Source organism: Pleurodeles waltl, chromosome 1_2, assembly GCF_031143425.1.
Source record: "Pleurodeles waltl isolate 20211129_DDA chromosome 1_2, aPleWal1.hap1.20221129, whole genome shotgun sequence".
Classification (NCBI taxonomy): domain Eukaryota; kingdom Metazoa; phylum Chordata; class Amphibia; order Caudata; family Salamandridae; genus Pleurodeles; species Pleurodeles waltl.
In genome coordinates, this window is record NC_090437.1 from 714,405,539 (window position 1) to 714,430,272 (window position 24,734).

At 45.4% G+C, this 24,734-nt stretch overlaps 1 protein-coding gene across 1 annotated transcript in view; it reads left to right on the forward strand.

Annotated features, from left to right (window-relative positions):
* The window catches only part of LOC138303648 (uncharacterized), a 670,623-nt gene that overhangs the window by 511,991 nt on the left and 133,898 nt on the right, over window positions 1-24,734 (forward strand). Inside the window, exon 15 of the mRNA XM_069242952.1 lies at window positions 6,543-6,594. Within this exon, the coding sequence (XP_069099053.1) occupies window positions 6,543-6,594 (52 nt within the window). The remainder of the gene's footprint in view (window positions 1-6,542; window positions 6,595-24,734) is intronic.

Sequence of the window (24,734 nt, forward strand, 5' to 3'; positions counted from 1 at the left end):
CACGTAAGGACCAACATTGACCGTTGTGTGATCTATTCCTGTCGCAGGCACCAGGCCTAACCACACAAGTGAGGTATCATTTTTATCGGGAGGCTTGGGGGAACGCTGGGTGGAAGGAAATTTGAGGCTCCTCTCCGATTCCAGAACTTTCTGTCACCGAAATGTGAGGAAAACTTGTTTTTTTAGCCACTTTTTGAGGTTTGCAAAGGATTCTGGGTAACAGAACCTGGTCAGAGCCCCGCGAGTCACCCCATCTTGGATTCCCCTAGGTCTCTAGTTTTCAGAAATGTACAGGTTTGGTAGGTTTCCCTAGGTGCCGGCTGAGCTAGAGGCCAAAATCTACAGGTAGGCACTTTGCAAAAAACAGCTCTGTTTTCTGTGATGTGTCCACGTTGTGTTTTGGGGCATTTCCTGTCGCGTGCGCTAGGCCTACCCACACAAGTGAGGTATCATTTTTATCGGGAGACTTGGGGGGACGCTGGGTGGAAGGAAATTTGAGGCTCCTCTCCGATTCCAGAACTTTCTGTCACCGAAATGTGAGGAAAACTTGTTTTTTTAGCCACTTTTTGAGGTTTGCAAAGGATTCTGGGTAACAGAACCTGGTCAGAGCCCTGCGAGTCACCCCATCTTGGATTCCCCTAGGTCTCTAGTTTTAAAAAATGTACAGGTTTGGTACGTTTCCCTAGGTGCCGGCTGAGCTAGAGGCCAAAATCTACAGGTAGGCACTTTGCAAAAAACAGCTCTGTTTTCTGTGATGTGTCCACGTTGTGTTTTGGGGCATTTCCTGTCGCGGGCGCTAGGCCTACCCACACAAGTGAGGTATCATTTTTATCGGGAGACTTGGGGGGACGCTGGGTGGAAGGAAATTTGAGGCTCCTCTCCGATTCCAGAACTTTCTGTCACCGAAATGTGAGGAAAACTTGTTTTTTTAGCCACTTTTTGAGGTTTGCAAAGGATTCTGGGTAACAGAACCTGGTCAGAGCCCCGCAAGTCACCCCATCTTGGATTCCCCTAGGTCTCTAGTTTTCAAAAATGTACAGGTTTGGTAGGTTTCCCTAGGTGCCGGCTGAGCTAGAGGCCAAAATCTACAGGTAGGCACTTTGCAAAAAACAGCTCTGTTTTCTGTGATGTGTCCACGTTGTGTTTTGGGGCATTTCCTGTTGCAGGCGCTAGGCCTACCCACACAAGTGAGGTATCATTTTTATCGGGAGACTTGGGGGGACGCTGGGTGGAAGGAAATTTGAGGCTCCTCTCCGATTCCAGAACTTTCTGTCACCGAAATGTGAGGAAAACTTGTTTTTTTAGCCACTTTTTGAGGTTTGCAAAGGATTCTGGGTAACAGAACCTGGTCAGAACCCCGCGAGTCACCCCATCTTGGATTCCCCTAGGTCTCTAGTTTTCAAAAATGTACAGGTTTGGTAGGTTTCCCTAGGTGCCGGCTGAGCTAGAGGCCAAAATCTACAGGTAGGCACTTTGCAAAAAACAGCTCTGTTTTCTGTGATGTGTCCACGTTGTGTTTTGGGGCATTTCCTGTCGCGGGCGCTAGGCCTACCCACACAAGTGAGGTATCATTTTTATCGGGAGACTTGGGGGGACGCTGGGTGGAAGGAAATTTGAGGCTCCTCTCAGATTCCAGAACTTTCTGTCACCGAAATGTGAGGAAAACTTGTTTTTTTAGCCACTTTTTGAGGTTTGCAAAGGATTCTGGGTAACAGAACCTGGTCAGAGCCCCGCGAGTCACCCCATCTTGGATTCCCCTAGGTCTCTAGTTTTCAAAAATGTACAGGTTTGGTAGGTTTCCCTATGTGCCGGCTGAGCTAGAGGCCATAATCCACAGGTAGGCACTTTGCAAAAAAACAGCTCTGTATTTTGTGAAAAAATGGGATGTGTCCACGTTGTGTTTTGGGGCATTTCCTGTCGCGGGCGCTAGGCCTACCCACACAAGTGAGGTATCATTTTTTTCGGGAGACTTGGGGGAACATAGAATGGCAAAACAAGTGTTATTGCCCCTTATCTTTCTCTACATTTTTTCCTTCCAAATATAAGAGAGTGTGTAAAAAAGACGTCTATTTGAGAAATGCCCTGCAATTCACATGCTAGTATGGGCACCTCGGAATTCAAAGATGTGCAAATAACCACTGCTCCTCAAAACCTTATCTTGATCCCATTTTGGAAATGCAAAGGTTTTCTTGATACCTCTTTTTCACTCCTCATATTTCAGCAAATGAATTGCTGTATACCCAGTATAGAATGAAAACCAACTGCAGGGTGCACCTCATTTATTGGCTCTGGTTACCTAGGGTTCTTGATGAACCTATAAGCCCTTTATATCCCCGCAACCAGAAGAGTCCAGCAGACAAAACGGTATATTGCTTTCAGAAATCTGACATCGCAGGAAAAAGTTACAGAGTAAAACATAAAGAAAAATGGCTGTTGTTTTCAGCTCAATTTCAATATTTTTTTATTTCAGCTGTTATTTTCTGTAGGAAAACCTTGTAGGATCTACACAAATGACCCCTTGCTGAATTCAGAATTTTGTCTAGTTTTCAGAAATGTTTAGCTTTCCGGGATCCAGCATTGGTTTCACACCCATTCTTGTCACTAACTGGAAGGAGGTTGAAAGCACCAAAAATAGTAAAAATGGGGTATGTCCCAGTAAAATGCCAAATTTGTGTTGGAAAATGTGGTTTTCTGATTCAAGTCTGCCCGTTCCTGAAAGGTGGGGAGATAGTGATTTCAGCACCAGAAACCCTTTGTTGATGGCATTTTCAGGGAAAAAACCACAAGCCTTCTTCGGCGGCCCTTTTTTCCCATTTTTTTGGAAAAAACTAAATTTTCACTGTATTTTGGCTATTTTCTTGGTCTCCTCCATGGTAAACCACAAACTCTGGGTACCATTAGAATCCCTAGGATGTTGGAAAAAAAGGACACAAATTTGGCGTGGTTAGCTTATGTGGACAAAAAGTTATGAAGCCCTAAGCGCGAACTACCCCAAATAGCCAAAAAAGGGCTCAGCACTGGGGGGGAAAAGGCCCAGCAGCTAAGGGGTTAAAGGTTTTGAATCAGGTTTCCAAGTAGATCAGGGAGTCTGAGCTCTACATCTACGTTATGCTGTGTTCAACAGCTCCAGCTCGTTGAGGCGAGTCTTGCTACCAGTAGCCTCCACCAAAAAAGGTGAGGATAGCAGTTTGAATGTCTCTCCCCCCGGACCGCAGTTATCGTATCCCCTGGCTAATGGTTGGGTAACGGGTCCAGGGTTGCAGCATAGGATGTCCTGGTCTTCCGGGGCCTGTTTTTTTTGATAAAGAGAATTTATTAATTTTTACATAAAACAGTGATGTTTACAGTTCAACATGATGCCAACAGGCATCAAACAATAATGGTCAAACCCTCGGTCCCTGCCACCTTTTATTACTAAATATTGTTCACAATCAAATGCTTGAAGGCCCGCTACACCCTCCCACTTCCCCCATATCTTCTTATGTTTGTGTATGCAACCTCTGGCCTCATACACAAGTCTCTCTCGCTGCACACACCAATCCACTCCCCGTCTCCACTTAGCCAGTGCCGGAGCAACCCTGGCCTTCCAATCTGCCATTATATCTCTTTTGGCCACTAGACAAGCCACCCCTAAGAAGGATCAATCTGCTCTTCGTAGCCCTGTATCTCCCATGACCCCCAGAAGGAGGGGTAGTGGCGACCTCTTTACCTCCTCTTGTAGGACCCCGGATATCTCTTGCACCACCTTTTCCCAATAGGCCGTTATAGTCGGGCATGCCCATACCATGTGGAAAAAATCAGCCGTGTGATACCTGCAGCGGGGGCATTCCGCTGTGGGGCGGAGGCCTGCTTTATGTAACATGGTGGGTGTGAGGTATGCGGCATGTAGGAAATAGGATTGTATTAACCGGAGGCGTGTGGTCATTGTTAGGGAGCGTGGGGCCATTAGTGCTTCTGTCCAGTCCGCTTCCTCCATGGGTCCCACCCAATTCTCCCACCTTTGGCGAAGCTCTCTCAGGGGTCCCCCAGCGGCGGTGATTAAGGTGCGATAAATCTGAGAAACCCCTCCCTTTCCCAGGTGCCCCATCAGTGCCTTAGCTTCCATGGGGCTATGCTCGGGTATGGTGTCTCCTGTCTGTAGATGAACTAATAGGGCATGGCGTAGCGGGGCCTGTTTACCAGCCAATGTCATGTTGTCTATGCAGCTGATTTCCCCCGCGTCTCAATTGTGATGCCGATTGATGGGGGAAAATAAGGAGAGGGCCTGTTAAGTATGGGTATGCCCCATCTAGGGGCTGGTAGTCTGTTGCTGATGATGATCTTTCCCTCTGCCGCCCTCTCTTCCTGCTGTATAGTGGGAGGCTTCCCCCAACAGGCCCCATCTGGTGTGACGCACGGTGGGAGAAGTCCCCACTGGGCCTACCTGGGCCTCTGCAATTGTGGTGACTCCCCAGGTGCCGCTTAGGTCACTGCACTGCTGCCAGGGTGTCCTGGTGGACTTGGTAACCATCCTTTGTGTGCAGGCTAAGTGGGCCTATGGGCCCCGTTGTTGAGCCTGTGAGATAGCTTGTTGTCTGAGCCTCTATGCGCTCTCCCTTTGAGGCACCAAGGTGGGCTCCGTCAGGCTGCAGCATGAGGCGGCCGACCTCTATTAGTGGGAGCCAGCAGCAGCGAGAGCTCCATCATCAGCGGCCCCCTCTTTGATTTTAGTTGAGTGTTAGGCGGCCGTGCTTTGTCTGGGCTGCTGTATTTTCAGCTCCCCTAGCCACATGGGGGGGGGGGGGGGGGGGCTCACTGCAGATCTCAGGTGCCGTGCCCGGCGCAGCATGTTTTTCTCAGGGCCCTCTGAATGCGGTTTTGCCACCACTTGATTGCCTCCGCTTGTGGGTCACAGCACTCAAGCTGCCAGGGGAGTGGTTTTGGCCCCCCCATGGGGTTCCTGATTAGAAGTAATGACTTGTTGGGCTCAGTGTTGGAGTGCTACAGAGACGCATTCACCATCTTGGCTAGCTTAGCCACCAACCCCAAAAATTGTACTTATATAGTCTTTTGTAGTCACAGGATTGTCTTTCTGTCATATCTTAGTACATCCAAGCGACATTTAGTTCAGTTGACCTCCGAGTGTTAGACATTCCTCTGCATACTTTGGCCTTCAATTGTTTTTTTATTTCAGTTTTGATCATTAGGCCCCCCTTAAGTTTTTACTTTTTCAAAGTGATCTTTTTATTGTCGGCTTGTCTTACAGCTTTCATTGTTCAACTTTTTGAGCCACGTTCAGACTTGCCCTACTTGGACACTGAATGCAACATCTAGCTTGCAATAATTATGTGCATTGGTTTAAGCACTGGAGCATCACCTTCTAGTGGCCTGTGGTATGGAGACTGCTTCTCAGGGCTACCCATGTTATATGTTGGCTGTGTGGGTTATGACATGATGTCTGTCTTTTTGTACTGAAAACTCATGGAGACCATAGGCACTTAAGGTATGTTAGGAATTATTTTCTTACAAAGATTGTGGCTATTCAGGGTGATTTAATGTACATGCGGCTACCGATGTCCTTACAGTGTGCACCTTTTTGAGCTGAAAGAGTGAATGGTGAAGTCCTTTTGTGTGACACTTACATGTTTTCTTGTTTTGCTTCTCATAATGATAGTAAATTAGGCTAATGGCACTTTTCACTAGAGTCATTTGACGTTTTTGCTGTTGTAAACCCACTCTACATTTGCTGAATTCTACAGTGTGCCCCTTGTCAATGTTGCCGTGCATATGACATTTATTTTCACTTTTGATTCTGTAACAGAATGTTGTTGTCTTGACTTCACAGCATCACTGTTTCTTCTTCGCAGTGTCATCCGTGTAAAACCTTTGTACATTCTTTTGCTAACAAGTCCTCTTTGCCAACCATATTTTTTTGCCTAGTCTAGTGTTTAATCTCTAGTTTTAGCTGGCTCTGTACAAAACGTTTGGAAGATGAATGAGTAGCTAATTTTCTAAGTTCACTTACCTACAAGCCCCGTTTCATCAAGAGCGTCGTTTCTTCGTTCTCCAAATGCTTAGTGCACCCTTTTAGTGACCGGGAATGTCCCCGCGTATTTATTTTGGTTACATTGTAAGATGCTTTCTGTTTTAAAGAAACACTATCTTTATTTCTAATGCCCGTCTTAAGTTACACAGTTTGGATTTCCCACTTATCTGTCGTTTTTCAGCTTTCATTAGGGTTGTGCTAACATCCATAATGAAAAACATCTTCATCTCGTAGCAGCAAGACTAGGGGACGTTGGGCAAACATCCTGCATTCCGTCGGATAGTTTCTAATCTTTTCTGAGGCAACACGGGCACTAGGCTAACTAGGCTAAATAGTTTTGCTAATAAAAACTACTTACTATGCGACAATTGACGTTTTTGTATGCTAACAGCACAGTACGTGTACTAATGATACTCCTAGAGATACTGTACATTCCTTACCATAGTTCACCTTCGATATCATTATCTTTAGTTATATTTACAATTTATCTAATCCACTGTTTCATTTTAATTTCCAGGTCGCCAGTTTTGAAGCCTTTTTTCTTCCTATATCCGAAAGAAAAAGTTAAGGTAACAAATTCAATATTAGGAAATATGTTCCGACACCCTTGTTTTGAATCAACACATTCTTCATAAATTATAATTTGGGAACTACATGTACAATGGTATTATTCTAAGCAGAACACTCCAATACAACAATTTTGTGTTCAAGGCTATATTTTAAAATATATTGTTTCCAAAAATGTTTTTTTGGTCATTTTAGTTTTTGGATTTATGATTCGCGAAATAATCACCATGAATTAACTGTGCCATTAGTTTTTACTTTTGTACTTGAAATATGCTTTTCTAGTTTTACAGACACACATAGAACAAGCAAAGCTTGGTAGCACAAGTTTCTCCTAAACTCACATACAAGCATACCATACACACATACAGGTCCATCATGGATGCAAAGGGCAAAGTTACGGCATACACACCTGTTAAAAGTGAGTAAGGTAGTCTTAGGCAAACTGAATTTGCCTAATAACTCAGGATTGTTGTCGAATTAAATGCATAGCTCTAATATGCTTCTCATTTTGATGCTGTACCCTAGTTTGCACTCACTTTTACCAGAAAGTTCACGTTGAACCATCATTTTAATGCCTGGACCTTGATTGCAGTTTTGACAGGGTGTAAGTGATGAAGAGGTTCACGGCTAGAATGAAACAGTCAATGCATTTGTGTCCGCATTATGAAAAATGCTGCTTACACTCTACAAAAAATACCTGGAGCGAAAACAGTGGAAGCCGTAGATCAGTGTGGGCTGGTAGAAACCATAGATGCTAATGAATGCCAGGAAGTAGCAACTTTTAAATGTCAATGGATTGCAGCCTGTCACTTCAACCCTGAAGTGACAGCGGTTACCAGTAGCACCTTCTTGTCCTAAGTCACCCCTGGACACATTTTCTTTGCATAGAAGGCCCACATTACTCTTATACTTGTTCTGTTATGTTTGGTGTTTTCAGATGCTCTCCACCTCAGATGGTCACTCTCCATTTTGCAACGACTCCACAGAATACATAGTGCATTATCAATTGCTATACTTCTTTTAAAACATCTTCTAACCAGCCAAGCGCCTTCCTCAAGGCATTGTGCATTTCCTGCAGGGCCACCTAAGGCACCAGATAATCCATCATGCAAGTGAAACGTCAAAGATATAGGCAGAATATAGCCTAAAAATCTAGACTGGCATTTCCAACTGACCGTCCCGCCCCACTGTCTTCATCCAGGCAGCAACGTTGTGGAATTCTGTCCCTGAAAATATGAGGGCCATCTCTAGAATCAAATAGAATTCAGATAGGCAGTAAAAACTGGCTATTGCCTAGCATTTGACACTACAGATGGCATGTATCAGAAATGAAAAGCTATCCATCACTTCTCCCCTCCCCTCTCCATGCTAAAGCAAAGTTACACGATCACTGCAACACTGGAATAACAACAGTTTGGACATATGGTACAATACCAAAGCACTTCCCACCGAGGCTACACGACACAGCCACATTCTTTCAAACAAACACAATGTGCATTGCATAAAAAATACACTTCATTCGTTATCAGTGGTATGAAGCTCTATATAAATGTGACTACAGTAAATTACAATATAATATAATGTTTGCAGGAACAGGTTAGAGCTTTACGCAAAATAGAATGGGTTAGAGAGAGATTTTATTGTATGGCCCAGATGATAGATATACGGGAGGTCACCAGCATTTTGTATATTTTTCTCTGTGAAATGAGGAAGATCTTTAAGATTGCTGTTTATGCGAATCATTCAGTTGGTACCAGCTTTGATCCATGTGCCAGTTCTCAGGGTGGCCTTTTGTACAATGCTGGCACATTGTGTGGAAATGGTGTTTATTTGACAGTACTTTTTAAATCAGAGTACAGGTTATACTGCTCCATTCTTTGATTTCTAGTGCTGCAATCTGAATAATCTTCTTACATTGTTGACTTAAATAACTTGATGAGTAGTGGATCTTCCTGTATCTGGCTGCCAGCCAGCTACACATGGTTACTTGACCAGTAGTCTAATATGGTATAGACTGTTTATTTGTGGCAGTTGCTGAGAGGCCTTTGCAGATGTCATTTGATTTTATGTTGTGTGGATTTTATTTGCAATAAATGTTTGCCTGAAACCTTCCACCTCGGACATTCCAGTAGATCTCAAAGCATTATATGTCGTTTTTTGGTAGGTTGGCGAATCATCCAAAGTCCTGTAAATGCTTATGCTCCACTCTTTTCCTTTCACCTCTGCCTTTTAGTGCATCTTTTCTTTCTTGTTCCCTTTTATACTTTTGCATTTCTGGATTGTAAGCCCAACGGACTATTTCACCTTTGCATTTCACCTTTGTTTACTTCATTCACTCATGTTAACTGTCGAAGCTTCTCCACATCCATTGCATTTGCACAAATACCATACACTTGTTGTATTTGCTCAGCCTGCCACAGTCATAAAGCATCATTTTTGAGCTGTTCGCACAGCAGTTATGGTCAGATTTGAGGGCTCTGACTACGTACAACTGCACACTCTCACTCAAACCAAAGTGCTGGGTGATTTCACTGAGAAAGCAGAATTGCAGACTTTATTACTAGCCCTCTATAAGCAGACCCTTAAATCCATACACTCATCATCTCAGGTACAATTCTCTGCATACAAGCTGTTAGAAATGGGGTCTCTAGTTGGCAGTGGTTTGCACCCTGTCCAAGTAGGGACCCTCACTCTAGTCAGGGTAAGGGAGTCACACAGCTAAAATAACCCCTATTCACCCCCTTGGTAGCTAGACACGAGCAGTCAAGCTTATCCCAAAGGCAATGTGTAAAGTATTTGTATACACACACACACACACACACACACACACACACACAGTAACACAGTGAAAACACCACAAAAATACTCCACACCAGTTTAGAAAAATAGCAAATATTTATCTGAGTAAAACAAGACCAAAACTATAAAAATACAAATACACAAGCAAAGATAGAGATTTTTAAAGATGAAATCTCAAAGCGGGGGGGCGAGTCCAAAATGGCGGACGGGGCGGTCACATAAACGCAAGTTCAAGCCTGCCGCCGCATTTATCTGCCTGAATCCCCTCTAAAATTAATATCCCACATTGACTATTCTTGCCTAGAGCTTTGGCGGGTAACAGCACTACTGGGGCCCAATCGGCGCAACAGAAGTTGTACACTAATTGTAGGTGAGGGCGAACATCTGAGGCCCTGCACACTACAGACAATGGGACCAGAGAGATAAAGGGAGCTAAATTGATGTTAAATGAGCTAGCTTTTTGTCTGACTGCCACACCGATCATTGTGCAGTGCTTCATGACCTACCTGGAGATGGGTGCTAGACTACTCCTGTGACCGGAGGATGGACTTCTTGCACACCTCACTAAACGTGGCCAAGTAGCGGTGAGATGCTTGCTATTGTTTGCAGCTGAACATTTGCACCGATGCCCTAACGGCTCCTGTGACGCATTAGAGGCTTCCCCTACCCCGCAGAAATGACTACAAAGAGAACATTCAGGTTGGAGCTGGCAGCCTGGGGGAAGAGAGAACATGCAAGGGCTTGGGAGTTTCTGTGGCCTTGCTGATCACGAGAGCAAGGTGTCAGAGGGTCCTCTCCTTAGGCTCGATTGCAGATGAGGGTGCACATGAGCAACTAAATGCTGAGACTATAGTTCACCTTTAAATATTGATATATTGGTATATTTACACTGAACTGCTTAGCAGAAAGTCACCTCCCTCTCCCATCAGGGCAATTTTAATTGATGGGAGGGCTGATATACACCTCTCTTTTATCACATGAGGCATTTGAGCTGTAAGGACCTCAGTTTCCCCTCGCCAATATACAAAGCTGTCGAATAACACTGCATAGAAAGGATCATCAATAGCAATGCCACTAATAAAGATCCTCTTGTTATGGACACCTCGCTTCTGAATCATACTGTGCAGGTTGGACCATTCTCATGTTCTACATGTTTAGACCTTTACCTAGTGGGAACCTGGACACCTCGTTTGAGTCAGATAATAAGCAGTTATAACTCAGTGACTGAGTAAGATACGACGATTAATGTTAACATGTATTCAGTCACCCTGCTCACTCAGTGTTTTTTTTTAGAGAGATTACTGGAACTGCGGGCCTTGGAGAGCACAATGGATGTCACTTGAAGCGGACAAAGCTGTAAATCACCTCTGATCGGTGTGGAGACTTTTAAGTCACTGTTGGGGAGTGGCTGCTCATTAGAGCGTGAACAGTGTGGAGAGCCCTTGTTAGACTCCCAATATCATCCCCCTTTATGCAACACTTAACTGGTGCCAGTTTTCTGGTCGGGAGCCAGTATGTCCAAGACGAAGACTGGAAAGGGGGGTATGGGCACCTATGCATGTACCATTCCAGACCACAATCCTCCAGCACACCAATCCGCTGCAGAGACATCTGCAGGATCACACAGTGAAGTTTATGGAACTGCTAACAGCTGTCAATAACCTCAAATCCTCCCTGGAACCCACATTAGATGCCTTAGTGATGGAGGTGGGATTCCTCCTCGAAGAACATAAGAAATGAAAAGACAGAGTAAAATATACAGAAATAGAATTACCTACAATTAAAACATCGGGATGGAACACCTACAACAGATTGAAACACTGCAGGAGGAGGTGATACAAATACAAACCAGGGCTGAAGATGCTGAAGGGTGCTCCCACCTAAACAATATAAGGATGGTGGGTCTGTCTGAGGGTACGGAAGACCTGAGTATGGACCTGCTTTTGGGGACCTGTCTGGGGAAACATTTATTAGGTTGGAAATTCTCAAAGTTCATTTCTGTTGAACGTGCCAACTGGGTCCTGGGATGTCACCCACTACCTGGGGCCCCTCCCCAGCCTGTAGTAGCAAGATTATTTAACTGCAGTGACAGTGACAATAGCTTACCGATTGCCAGAATGAAGGGTTCCTGGACTGCAAAGAACAACACAGTTAACAATTTTTTCTGTGCTATACAGTGGAGGTGTGCTCATTGCGAGATTCATACCAAGAAGTGAAGCAATGTCTAAGTGCCCGGAATATTAAATATGCACTGTTATTTCCCGCAATGTTGCGAGCAGTATCTGGCTCACAGATGTTGTTTTTTCTGACACCACAGGAAGTATGCACCTAGCTGGAATCACAAGGCTAATATCAGCGATCCTCCCAGACAGCCCTGGGCAGCACTTGGAAGACCCAATGACAAAGTAGACTTTCTACCAGAAATATTTAAAGTAAACCCTAAAAAAAGCAGATAGCACTGGGTAAAGCAGAGGCACTGGCCGGAGCAGAACAAACTTCTCTATTGCTCCTGGACATGGTGTTTCGGACGAAACACAAGATACTTCCCAATATCGACCTCCCAGAGAATCTACGTGATGGTCCCCTTGTCACTCCAATGTCTTCCGACTTGTCACGGAATACCTGCACCAGACCACATATCCTTTTGCGGTTGCCCTTTCAGTAGGGAGTATCTTATGTGGATGGGGAGGGAATGTGTATTAGATGTCTGCTACAACTATAAGAGGAGGAAAGGATATTCTTTCTCCTGTACTGTTTATGGGGCTTCAATCTAATACACAATACAGTGACTGTTTTAGATACCCCTCTGTCTCAATTAGACTGGATGTTGGTTGCCCAAGCATTGCTGGCACGGTTTGGCCGGGACCAATTGAGGGTTTGGCCTGGGACAGGGACTTGTTGGAGATTGTTATTAATGTTTATTTTTCTTCTCTATTGTTTGGTATTTTTCTTTCTTTGCCCAAACGCTTTGCTGTTCTACCTACTTCCCAAAATATAACTCACAGCTGGGATTCATGGACACACACAAAATGTATACCTACACTTGAATATAACATACTCACATGGAATGTGAGGGGCATGGGTAGTTATAGTAAACAATACAAGATGTATTCCTAATTGAAATGAAGCAATTTTCAATTCGCCTGTCTTCAAGAGACACTTTTAACAGCAGGAGAACTCCAAGAACTATGTAAACGATGGTGAGGTCTTATATTGGGCACTGCTTATTCAGCCTACTCCACAGGGGTCCTACTCTGGGTTGCCCCGGGTGTTCAGTTTATCCCAGCTTACACCTCAATTGACACAGCAGGTTGGTATGTTGTGGCGGAGGGCACACTAGATGAGAAATTACTGATGTATGGCATATGCTATACCCATGTCACCAGGAATACTCTCTCTACTCAGCCTTACATGCCTTATATAGAAGGATTGACTCAGTATATAGCACAAGTTCATTAGGGAGCAAATGCAGGAGGGCTGAGTATCTAGGACACTATCTGACCATTGTCCTTTGATGGTGTCCTTTCATTGGGGACAGCCACACCCAGGTATCCCTACCTGTTGCTTCCAGCCACAGGCACTCACAGATATGGCATTCCAGACAACAGTGGGGGAACACATAGATAAGTATTTCACAAAAATTGAGGGCTCTACATCAGATTAAATGATTGAATGGGATGCATTTAACAGGATAGTACGGGGGTTTGTGTATGGCCACAAGGCATGATATACAGCGATCTCTACAAATAGAGATGATAGATATGGAGGGCAAATTCAGAACAGCAGAAGATGACTGGCTGCATTGTGTGTCTTCCCAGAGGGAGACATTCTGGGCTTTGACCAAGGTGAGTGCTCCCTACTAGGATGGCTCCTAAGTTGTCCCTCCGCCAGTACACAACCAAATATTTTGGTGAAAGTGGAAGTGTGGTGATGGCGGAATTATGTGTTTCATTGACACAAAAGTGTCCTGTTCTCTCCCAATTTACCTTTATGGGAACCTCCACCTTGTAGAACTTTGAAAATGCTTTACACAATAGAGGCGTGGATGGAAGCAGGATATACTAAATTGGGTGACGTAGAAGTTGACGGATGACTACGCACATTTGATGACTTGGTTGAGGGAACCGGATTGGCGCAGGGACAGTTCCTACTATATTCAGCCCTCTGTGAGGTAGCTAACACTATGTGGAACTCTGAAAGAGACTTCTCACAAGTGGCGGGCCCACTGGAGCTGATGCTGACCGCAGGAAACTTGAAACATGTAATATCAGTTATCTGTGGCACTTTGAACCAAGATCACTCCAACCCTCACTTCCAACTCCTAAGGGAGTGGTGGTAAGCTAAACTGTCTACAGAACTAACAGATGTTGCTTGGTGTAGAAGCTTTTGGTCCATTAAATCGATCAAGTGATACACTCAGTTCTGCAATTATTTGCATCATACATACCTCTCTCCAGACAGGATAGGCAAAATGTGTACAAACACGAGTTCACGATGCCGCAGATGCCAGCAGGAGGGGGCAGACTTCCTTCATATGGTATGGGTATGGCCAGTGATCATGGGTTATTGGCAATCTGTAGCCTCTTGTATTTCTGCTATAACAAATTTATTCTGATCCTGCTCGTTGTATTTTTCACACGGGGGTAACAAAAAAGACAAAGCAAGTAGTGAACTTTCAAGGCTTGACTTTTATTCTTGTGAAAAGTCATATTGCTGTGACATGGAAAGCAGCGACTGCCCCCTCACTCATAGCATGGCACATGGATTTAGCAGTGTGGGCCTCAGCAGAGCTCTCAATGCAGATGAAAACACAAACTAGGGATCGGAGGTGTAACCTTATGGAGCAGTGAGATGACTACTTGTTTAAGTTGAAAGAAATGATAGCCCAGACCAAAGTGTGCTCTGCTGATCAAGTGAGAGAACAAAGAGAGTGAATGATCCCATTCTGAACACTACATAATTCACACTTATAATAGACTGAGCTGAAGGGGAGGCAGGCGGAGGGTGGTAATGCAAGGCCTGGTTTCTTTTGTGTAGATACAGTTGATTCTTTGCCTGTTTATAATGGTTCCCTGATTCACTTCCCTAGCGGGCGGTCAAATCATTGTTGCACGAATTTGTATGTCTCCAGTCATGGTGTATAATCGGCCACTTGATATAACGCACTTGTACCTGTGTACCACATATTTATCTAAAACCCGTCAATGGCCTCTTGATCTTGTATACGATGTATGCAGACATTGGTTTTTTGAGTGAAAATAATAAAAAGATTTATTAACAAAAAAACAAATCTCAGTAAAGCGCTTAGAAACACAAAGCGCTCCAACTGGGGCTATCACGATGTCTTGACAGTGTCCTTCCCAACAGTCCGACACCACTCGCAAGAGAGTGTGGGGCGGTCACAGAGTTGCATCGACCCCAGGCACAATACCTTGAGAAACGATGAGGAAACAAAGATGTTGCACAGAGTTGGGGAGGTGAGATGTCGCTGGAGCCGGTGCACGGTCGTTTCCTTACTGCCACCGGGGAGGTGAGGCGTCAGTTCCTTACTGCCAGGCAGGGAAGGTGAGGTTTTGGTTCCTTATGGTTACAGGGCAGGTGAGGAGACATTAATGATGAATTGTCGCTTCTTTATGATCGGGCACGGCCGATGAATCCAACAGGTCAAGACGCAATGCATCGACTTCGCAGTGTTGCGATCACACCAAGGGGCAACAGGTGCTGCGACAGAGTTGGGTATCATGGTTGTCAGCAACACTGCATTCGGGACTCACGCTGTGGTGGGAATTCAGAGACTCTGCAGTCAGGTCAGGCCTGTGGCATTGGTCACAGTCATTGCACTCAGCTGCTACCATGCAGGCAGCAGCGTGGATTCAGATAGCGGTGCCAGTTCCAAAGTCTCTCTAGAGTAGGTTTCTTCTTGGTTGCACCAGAACTCACTCCCAAGGGCCCAGGAACTGCATTTGGCACCACTTGGCAAGTCAGTACTCACAGCAAGAGAACCCAGGTACTGGCAGATGAAGTCTTTATTGTCCCTGAACCTACTAACAGGAGGCAAGCTCAGTCCAAGCCCTTGTTGAACCTTTGGAAGGAGGATGCAGAAAGCATAGTCCAGTCCTTTTACTCCCAGGACAAAAGCAGCAAGCCAGCACAGCAAAGGAACAGGCAGAGTAGCAGTTTCTCCTACAACATCTTGCTCTTCCTCCTGCCAGATTGTCCTCAGAAGGAGTCTAAAGTTGTGGTCTCAGAGATCCAGTACTTATACTAATTTATGCCTTTGTAGTAGGCAAACTTCAAAGGAAAGACTTTGTAGTGCACAGGATCCTGCCTTTACTGCCTTGATCTCAGACACATTCCAGGGGGTTGGAGACTGCTTTGTGTAATGACAGGCACAGCCCTATCCAGGTGTATGTCAGCTCCTCCTACCACTCTAGCTCAGGAAGACCCATCAGGATATGCAGGGCACTCCTCAGCTCCCTTTGTGTGACGGTCTAGAGTGAATTCACAAGCAGCCCAACTGTCATCCTGACCCAGACATGGCACAGCTAGGCAGCTAGGCAGAGACACAGAATGGTTATGCAAGAAATGCCCACTTTCTAAAAGTGGCATTTTCAAAGTTAAAATTTAAAAACCAACTTCACTAAAAGATGTATTTTTGAACTGGGGGCTCAGAGACCCCAAACTCCGAATCTGTATCTGCTTCCAAGGGGCAGTTACACTTAAAAGATATTTCAAGTCAATCCCCATGCTAACCTATGAGAGAGACAGGCCTTGCTATAGTGAAACCCGATTTTAGAAGGATTTCACTACCAGGACATGTAAACCACACCAGTACATGCCCTACCTTTTAAATACACTGCACCCTGCCATGGGACTGTCTTGGGCCTGCCTTAGGGGTGACATACATGTACTAAACCGGAAGGTTTGGGCCTGGCAAGCAGGTGCATCTGCCAGTTCGAAATGACAGTTTAAAATTGCACACACAGGCACTGCAGTGGCAGGCCTGAGACAGGTTTGGGTTACTCACGTGGGTGGCACATTCCGTGCTGCATGCCCACTAGTAGCATTTGATTTACAGAGCCTGGACACACACTGTACACTGTACTAGTGTCTTACTAGTAAATCACATATGCCAGTCATGGATAAACCAATCACCAATACCATTTAGTCAGAGAACACTTGCACTTTAGCACTGGTCAGCAGTGGTAAAGTGCCCAGAGTCCTAAAGCCAGCAAAAATGAAATTCAGCACAGGATCAAAAAGAGGAGGTCAGAAGCCAAAACAACAGGAGAAACAACACAAAGAGCTGACAGGTCTAACACCAACTTACAACATGGACTTAAAATATTGGGAGTAAAATGGTTATAGCTATTGCAAGGGGAATACTCAGTATAGCTAAGCAGCTTTGAGAACTGATGTGCGTATAGTCTACTTTCATTCATGTCCCATAAAACAAAAAAGCCTGATGATCACTAATGTCTCACAACAAACAAGAAAGCGATGGAAGAAATGCTGAAGTTAATCTCAGTTACTTTCTAGTCCATTTTTGTCAGCACTGTTCCTCTCAAGGGGGAGACCAGTCATGTGCAGATCAGTGTTGGTCTTCAACTCAAGGAAGGTCCCTTCCTCAAGCTTAGCTTTGCTGACTGTGGCTCTGACGCATCATCTGACACCTTGGCGGCTGTGACTGATGCCACTAGTCTTAGCCTCGCTGCTAGTACCGAAATCAGAAGCAGAGCTGATAGTCTTGTCGAAGTCCGAGACACATCTGCAACCACCACTGAGATCGCAAACAACACATCTACACTCTCATTCAGACCCTGAAACTTCCACACAATATGAAGATCACAATCGCTATGACTTTTACAACAAAAACAATTTCTTCCATGGGTTCCAAGCTGCCAGTACCCTGCATACCCCTCCAGGTAATGTCTTTTCCTCTCCTGATCCTGATTCTCCACTGGCAACAGATGAGTCTGCATCCTTTGCAACATTAATTATGAGAGTGGCAGATGTTTTAGACCTCAGCTTAGCCACTGTCAAAACAAAAATACCACAACAGAGGTCCTTAACCTAGGACAGACGAGTCAAGAACCTTTTAGACCCTTTGTGACACTGTTTCTGACATACTAATGTGCACCTAGGCGATTAATGGACCGTGCCCCTTAGTCAGTAGGCAGGTAACAAGGCAGCACAGACCTGCCCCCGGAGACCTGAATTTCCTCTTGCACTATCCTACCCCGGAAAGCCAGTAGTGCAGGAGTCCATGAGCAGAATTAACCTGAGTGCTTTTCCAGCCACTCTGCTTGACAGAGAATCCCTAAACACATGCAACTATTCACCAAACATATGTTTTTCTCTGCTAGCCTAGCTCTTAAGTCTGTTAACACAGCTGCCCCCTGGGTAGGTTCTCACGCATTGCTGGAGTGGCGGACATCTTGCTGATTATCCCAGAGGACAGTTGGCCAACACTAAAACTCTTACACAAGATGGTCAAGACAGGGCGGAGTATTTCAAACTGTCAGGTTTGGACACTTCCGACTGCTGCTTGGATTAATTCCACAGCTTCTCCAATGACGTCCAGCAAAAATTCATGTGCCTGCCCTTTTTGTGGCTCTAGGCTCTTTGGACAAAAAGAGGACTCGGCCTTCAAGAGTTTTAAAGACAGCAAGACCAATGCCAGTTCTCTAGGCCTAGCTCCACAATTTCAGCAGTTACCCCAGCTATTTTGCTCCTTTCGAGACTTTGAGAGGAGATAGCAGCAGATACTTGTTTACTAATCTTCATTTTTTCACTTCTATGTAGAATCTCTTGTTAACGTTTAAAGGCTACGGTTAAACTCAAAAGTACATGAGCCCTGACTCTTGGCAACTCGAGGAAGAGGTAGTCTTATCCCTGCTTGCTTGCACTCAGGACAGGTAAACCACACCAGTGCATGCCCTACCTTTTAAACACACTGCACCCTGCCCATGGTGCTGCCTTGGGCCTGCCTTAGGGGTGTTGTACATGTAGTAAATGGGAAGGTTTGGGCCTGACAAGCAGGTGCACTTACCAGTTCGAAATTACAGTTTAAAACTGCACACACAGGCATGGCAGTGGCAGGCTCTAGACATGTTTGGGCTACTCATGGTTCTTGAATGCAATAGAACATGCTAGGGTTTTGTTCTGTTCACAGACTTTAACACTCTACTTCCACTCTTTAAAAACAGTTACATTTTAACTGACTGGTCCCTGAGGAGGGACATCATAGGTAGAAGTTAACAAATTTGTAAATAATGGCAGATTCATTACATCATCTTTTGCAGCATGGTAAACAACTTTTTGCCCTATTCAATTTAAATGTATATATGAGGTGTTTTAGGGTGCAGTTTCAGGTCCGTTCGCAGGCTGACTAGACACAGTCAATATTTACCATGGGTGAGTTAAATAAGATGTAGTTTAGAACTAATTCTCGTGCATTAATGAATCCATTAAAGTTCATAGTCAACAATTCAGGGACATTGCAAATCTTACATTTCTTTCTAGCCCTGCTGCTTTAAGAACCTTGCAAACTTAGTGACCGCCAGGGCCATGGTGGCAGTATCACCGCCAACAGGCTGGCGCCACATTCTCTGCTCATACCGCCAAGGCGGTTGGACCAGCTGGGCGGTAGATGAGCATCTCTGTCCCGGCGGTCCACAGAAGACCTCCGGCAGTATTAGGAGCCACCTTTCCACCAGGGTTTCCGTTGTGGTAGCACCGCCACTAAGTTTTAGTGGCGGAAAGGCTACCGGTGGCAGGGAATTTCTTCCCGGTCATTTGCAGACGACTCTCCCATCCCACTATCAAGCACAATGGCCCCCCCAGCCTCCATCCCACCTCCCCCTCCATGTACAGTGCCCCCACCCCTCCTCCATGTACAGCACCCCTTTTTCCCCCATGTACAGCACCCCCAGCCCCCTCTCCGCGTTCATGCACACAGACACCCACATGCACCCCGCATACACTCATTCACCAACACTGACATATATGCATTCACTCACATGCATCCATACACGCATTCACCACAACACTCATACTCGCATTCACCACAACACTGGTACTTGCACACACTCCAACATTCATACTCGCACTCACTCCAACTTTCATACATGCATACACACTTACATTCATACAGGCGCTTTACATTCATACACGCATTCAACCACGCAGAGACATATACATGCACACAGGCAGACAACACCCACTCACACACAGCACCCCCACCCTCCCACCCCTCTCCCCTGTCGGACGATCGACTTACCTGGTCCCGGGAGGAGGTGGTCAGGCAGGGAACAGGCACTTCCACCACTGGCAGCGCCCCACCATCAGGACACCGCCCGGCCGTATTACAGCTCGTAATACGGCTGGCGGAGTTCTTGTGGCAGGGACGGTGGTGGTAGTGCCTTAGTGCCTCTGCCTGCCAGCACGACTACTGCTGGATTTCCTCCCAAAATTTGGGGGAAATCCAGCAGTACTCGTAATATGGTGGGCAGAAGACCAACAGCACCGTGAGGGCCTTAGTCACTGCTGTTGTGCTTACTTTAGTAATTATGAAAAATGCATTTTTTCAAAATCAAGCAGTGGGACAAAAATATAGAAATAATACAGAAAACCCATTCAGAGTTGTTTACAGCACCATGAGCATGTAAACTATACCGTGTAGTTTAATTAACTCAAACTCGTATGGCTGTCAAAGAGAACATGTTAATATGCCCAGAGTAGAGCAATTGAGAGGTTTTTCAGTGTCAGTATTAAGCCAAGCATTACAGTCTCTTAAGACACATAGGCCATTGTGTTCTTTAGTTAAAACGTGCTCCTTACGCACTCAAACCAGAGTAAAGAGTCTGCCACCGTGAAGCCTTTTTTACAGGTTTAAATTCAAATTCTACACCAGGTAAACTGAGCAAATTGTCGGCTTAATAAAAGTCATTGTATTCTTCTCTGGATTTGTATATTCATCATCGGGATGATATAAACCTCTCTATCACTCATAAGTACATTGCTAATAGAGACTGCCCTTACCTAATCATTGTTTATATGAAGGGACACTGGAATTATGCAGCAGGGTTGAGGAAATTATGAGGCAGGAAAAAGTATATTATGCTGCATAATGCAGCATAATTTTTGGTAGTATTACCTCATCCATTTTTCATTTTTAGGGTCGAGCGTAATTTCTCTGTGGGCTTTTAACCACACCCATGTCAAGCCCATCAGTTTGGTTGGTTTGTAGGCTTGCCTTTTAAAATTGACTTGATTTTAATTAGTGAAAGACATGCATATGTCATGCCTTTCCCGGTGGTTAGCCCACCTCAAACCCACTGGCCAAATACTGAAAACATACGAGGCTCCATGTTTTCCGTATGGTTTCTGCACTGTTTTTTCTCTTTATTTCTCAGGCAGCACGATCTCGCTGGGCAGTAGTAGACATCGACCCTGTTACATGGATATTTGCACTTTTGCCGGTTACATGAATAATTTCACTTTTGCCGGTACGTTTCATTGCAAGTGAACTTCTGTTTCCTTTTGTGTGTTTGCTTTGCGCTCATGGTGGCCGTCGGTTCGCTTATGTGAAACTGTTTTACTTTTCAGTTTATGTGGCAAGAAAAGTCTGGTTAGGAGTTTACAACGCTAATCGCTTTAACTCGAGGAAACGTGAGACCCATTGCATTGCAAATGCTTGTTACACTTGTTAACACTCTAAGCGTTGGTTGCATCTCATTGGTACCAATGTAACACCCTAATACAGCAGTAAGCAACAGAAATGTGTCCTGACCCCTTTACAAAGGGCCTTCAACTGCTTGGCAACACATATTGCTGCATTTGTAGTACTTTTTGAATCGTTTGAGCCAGAATTTTTTTGTTGTTGTTGTTCAAATAAGCAGATTGTGTGGCAGATGGTGAATTATGTGGCAAATGCGTGAAATCTATAATTATGCAAAAGTGCAGTGGCTGCACAATCACATAATTCCAGTGGCCCTGTTTATATGAAAACATACCTGCACTCATTAATGTTGCTGACTGCAAGAAGCCTTTGAGTCGCATTCTCATTTTCTAATGGATACTTCTAAGTGCAGATTCTTCGCCTTGTGAATATGCCACAGGTGTCATACTTTATTTAGAAACTTGAAAGCAGTACTCTTGCATGCTGGTAGGTGGCTTTGTGCAGTGCTTGGCCGACATTGTTCCACTCTGAAGGTAACGAGCGAAGCAGAACATAAGCACCACCCATGTGCGCTGACGTCAGTTATTTTCTTGTCACACCTTCCAGTGAGGATCTGGAGCTACTTCTTGGTCTTTTCAAAACATTTTCTAGACAGAAAGTTCACAATGTTTCCAGTTTTGCAAAGGAAGATGCCACCTCCCAAAATGACAGGGTTCAAACCCTGCATGTGCTGTCACTAACAGATGTCTGTGGCAGATTGTCACAAGGTATGTCTGTGGTGCTTGGAATGCGAACACGACTCCAAAGCCTGAGATTACTTCACCCAGATGAATCCAAAGGCTATACTGGACTTTTCTGCAGCAAACACTGGAAGACTCCACACTGGAACAAGTCCAAAGGATAGTGCTATTCCTGCTCCTGAAGTCATTCCCGCAGCAGATCTTTCTTGCAGTCGAAGTCTTCGGACAAGACCAACAACAGGAGGAGACCCTGACTTCTTTACACAACATACGACACCAGAGAGCGTGGTGGTGCAGGCGTCCACCAATAACGTTAATCCTAACACCTCCACCATTCCACTTGAGCATGAGTATATCTGGATAGAGCCCCAAGTCAATTTTCTCGTCCATGAGCCTTGTTTTCTGGTCTGGAAATGGCAGCTGGTTTCTAGGCCTCTGCTGTCATGCCCTATGGGCATGCTGCATTACTAGCAGTTCCAGATGACCTCTGGGTGTCTCTGACACAAGCTATCCAGGAAGGCAGTGATGCAGCAAAATGTATCATCCGCTCTGGCTTCGACATGACCGACCACGTTGGTCAGGCGATTTGCCTAAGTGTGGGGCTTCTGCTCCATACCTGGGTGAGATCTTAAGGCTTCTTTGTGAATGGCCAGGCAACCTTAATGGGCATGCCATCAACTGCTCTTGTGGTTTTTCAGAGAAAGTGGACTCTGCCCTGGAACTTTTTAAGCAAAGCAAAGCCACAGCCTGTTCCTTGGGCCTGCCTGCCTCCTCAAGACAGTTCCACCAATGAGTATGCCTCTTCAGGCCTTCCAGTGCTGCCAGTCTCAGACCCCTCAACCATCCCATTTAGTTAATCAGCCTTTCTGTGGCGTAGGCCACCACTAGACAATGCTCAGGGCACTGGGGACAACAGGCAGCTCAGTTCCACACCTCTCCAGCTTGCACACCTGCAAAACCTCTTTAGTGTGTCCTTTGTGGCACATAGCCACCCTGTCAGGGGCATGACTCGCCATTTCCCCCAAGGATGGTAAGCCATCCCATCAGGCATTTTCTTCCAACCCGATGCCTGATTGAGGACCACATATTTGTTTTGCAGCAGGAAGTGCAGGGCATTTTGCCCGAAGGGGCCATAGAGAGGGTTCTGGCCTTTGAAGTAGGAGCTGGGTGTTACTCCTACTTCTTTGTTGCAAAGGACAGAAGCTTTCATCCTACCCTAGATCGTCACCCTCTCAACAGCCTCCTGCAGAGGTACACATTCAATATGCTCATGATTTTCTAGGTTCTGTCTGCCCTAGACCCTGGAGACTGATGGTATCTTTGAATGGACCTTCAGGATGCATATTTCCATATCCCAGCCCTCAGGTGCTACGTGCTATTAGTAGGCATGTCTGTTGCAGGCAGGCTCACCCCAGGCAGTCGTCAACAACTTCGAGATGATTGTGAACCTTTTAAAAAAAATTGGTGTGCTATCTTTGTGCCAAAGTCACTCCTGATTCTTTTGTAGATGCTCCCATTCATCAGAGCCATTCAGGAAACAATATATTTTCGTGCCTTTCCCCTCAAACAGAGAGTCCTGGACACTCAAGCTATCATCCTGATGTTTCTGCCTCTGTCATGAATCTCAGTGTGGATGACGCTGAGGCTGCTGGGATTGCTGGCCTCCCGCATCCAGCTGGTAGCACATGCCAGATGGCACATGCAGGCTCTGCAATGGGATTTAAAGTCCCAATGGGCACAACACTAGGGGAATTTGTTAGATTGTATTCAGATTTCAAAGGAGGCTCCAAAGATCTGCAGAAGTGGCTGCTAAACCCCGATTGGGTCAGTGTCAGACCCCTTTCCTTGCCCCATCTTCAGGCCTTGGAAGGCCATCTGGGAGAGATGAAGATCAGAGGCCTCTGGTCACTGGTGAAAGCTTGACTACGTATCCATTTTGTTGGTGTTGAGGACAATTCATTTCTGGCTGAAGGCCTTCCTGCCCACCATCAGAAGAAGGCTGGTGCAGGTGTCACAGACAACAGCACTGTCATGTTGTACTACAACAAACAGGGCAAGATGGGATCTTGGGTCCTGTGCAAACAGCCTCTACTCCTTGAAGTGGGTTCACCGCAAGAGAGTTTCTCTGGTGTTGAACCACCTAACAGGATCTCTAAATTGTCAGGGTGAACGAACCTCCGCTGCTGAGACCTACCTGACCACGAATGGCATTTACACATGGAGGTGGGCAAGGCATCTTCCATCAGTGGGAAAAACCTTGTTTCCATCTTTTTGTCACTGAACAGAATGCGCAATGTCATCACTTTATGCGCATTGGAGTTCCTAAAGAGTTTCTCTCTCTGTCTCTCTCTCTCTCTCACTCACTCATTCCACCAAGAGTAGAGCTCAGTGCTTCTTTATGCCTTCCCACCTCTGCCTCTCCTGCCCAGAGTTCTGAAGAGGACCAGGAACAACCAGGCCCAAGCATTTGGGCTGAAATAAACAAGCTACCGCTACAGGAGAATCTCCTGTCAAAGCAGTAGCGCATGGTGCTGCATCTCAGTTCTTGGCGATTGAGCGGTGGCAGTGACCTCATTTTACCCTCCTTCTGAGTTCATTGATGTCATCTTGGCTGCGAGGCATTCCTCTCTAAAATCATTGTACGCCAGTCGTTGGTGACAGACTTGTGGTTTAGTTAGACATTGGCCACATTGACGTGCTTCAGGTCAATTTGTCCGAAGTTTTTTTGTTTTATCACTGGCCCAGCAACAACTTGCTTTGGGCACAGTAAAAGACTATTTGTCAGCCATCTGGGCTTTCTTGCGATTACCAGCTTAGTCTTTGTTGTGTAAAACACCTGTTGTGATAAATGTCTCAAAGGTTTTCAACATTTATTTCCATTAAAGTCCTTGTGATGACACAGTGGGATTTAAATTTGGTT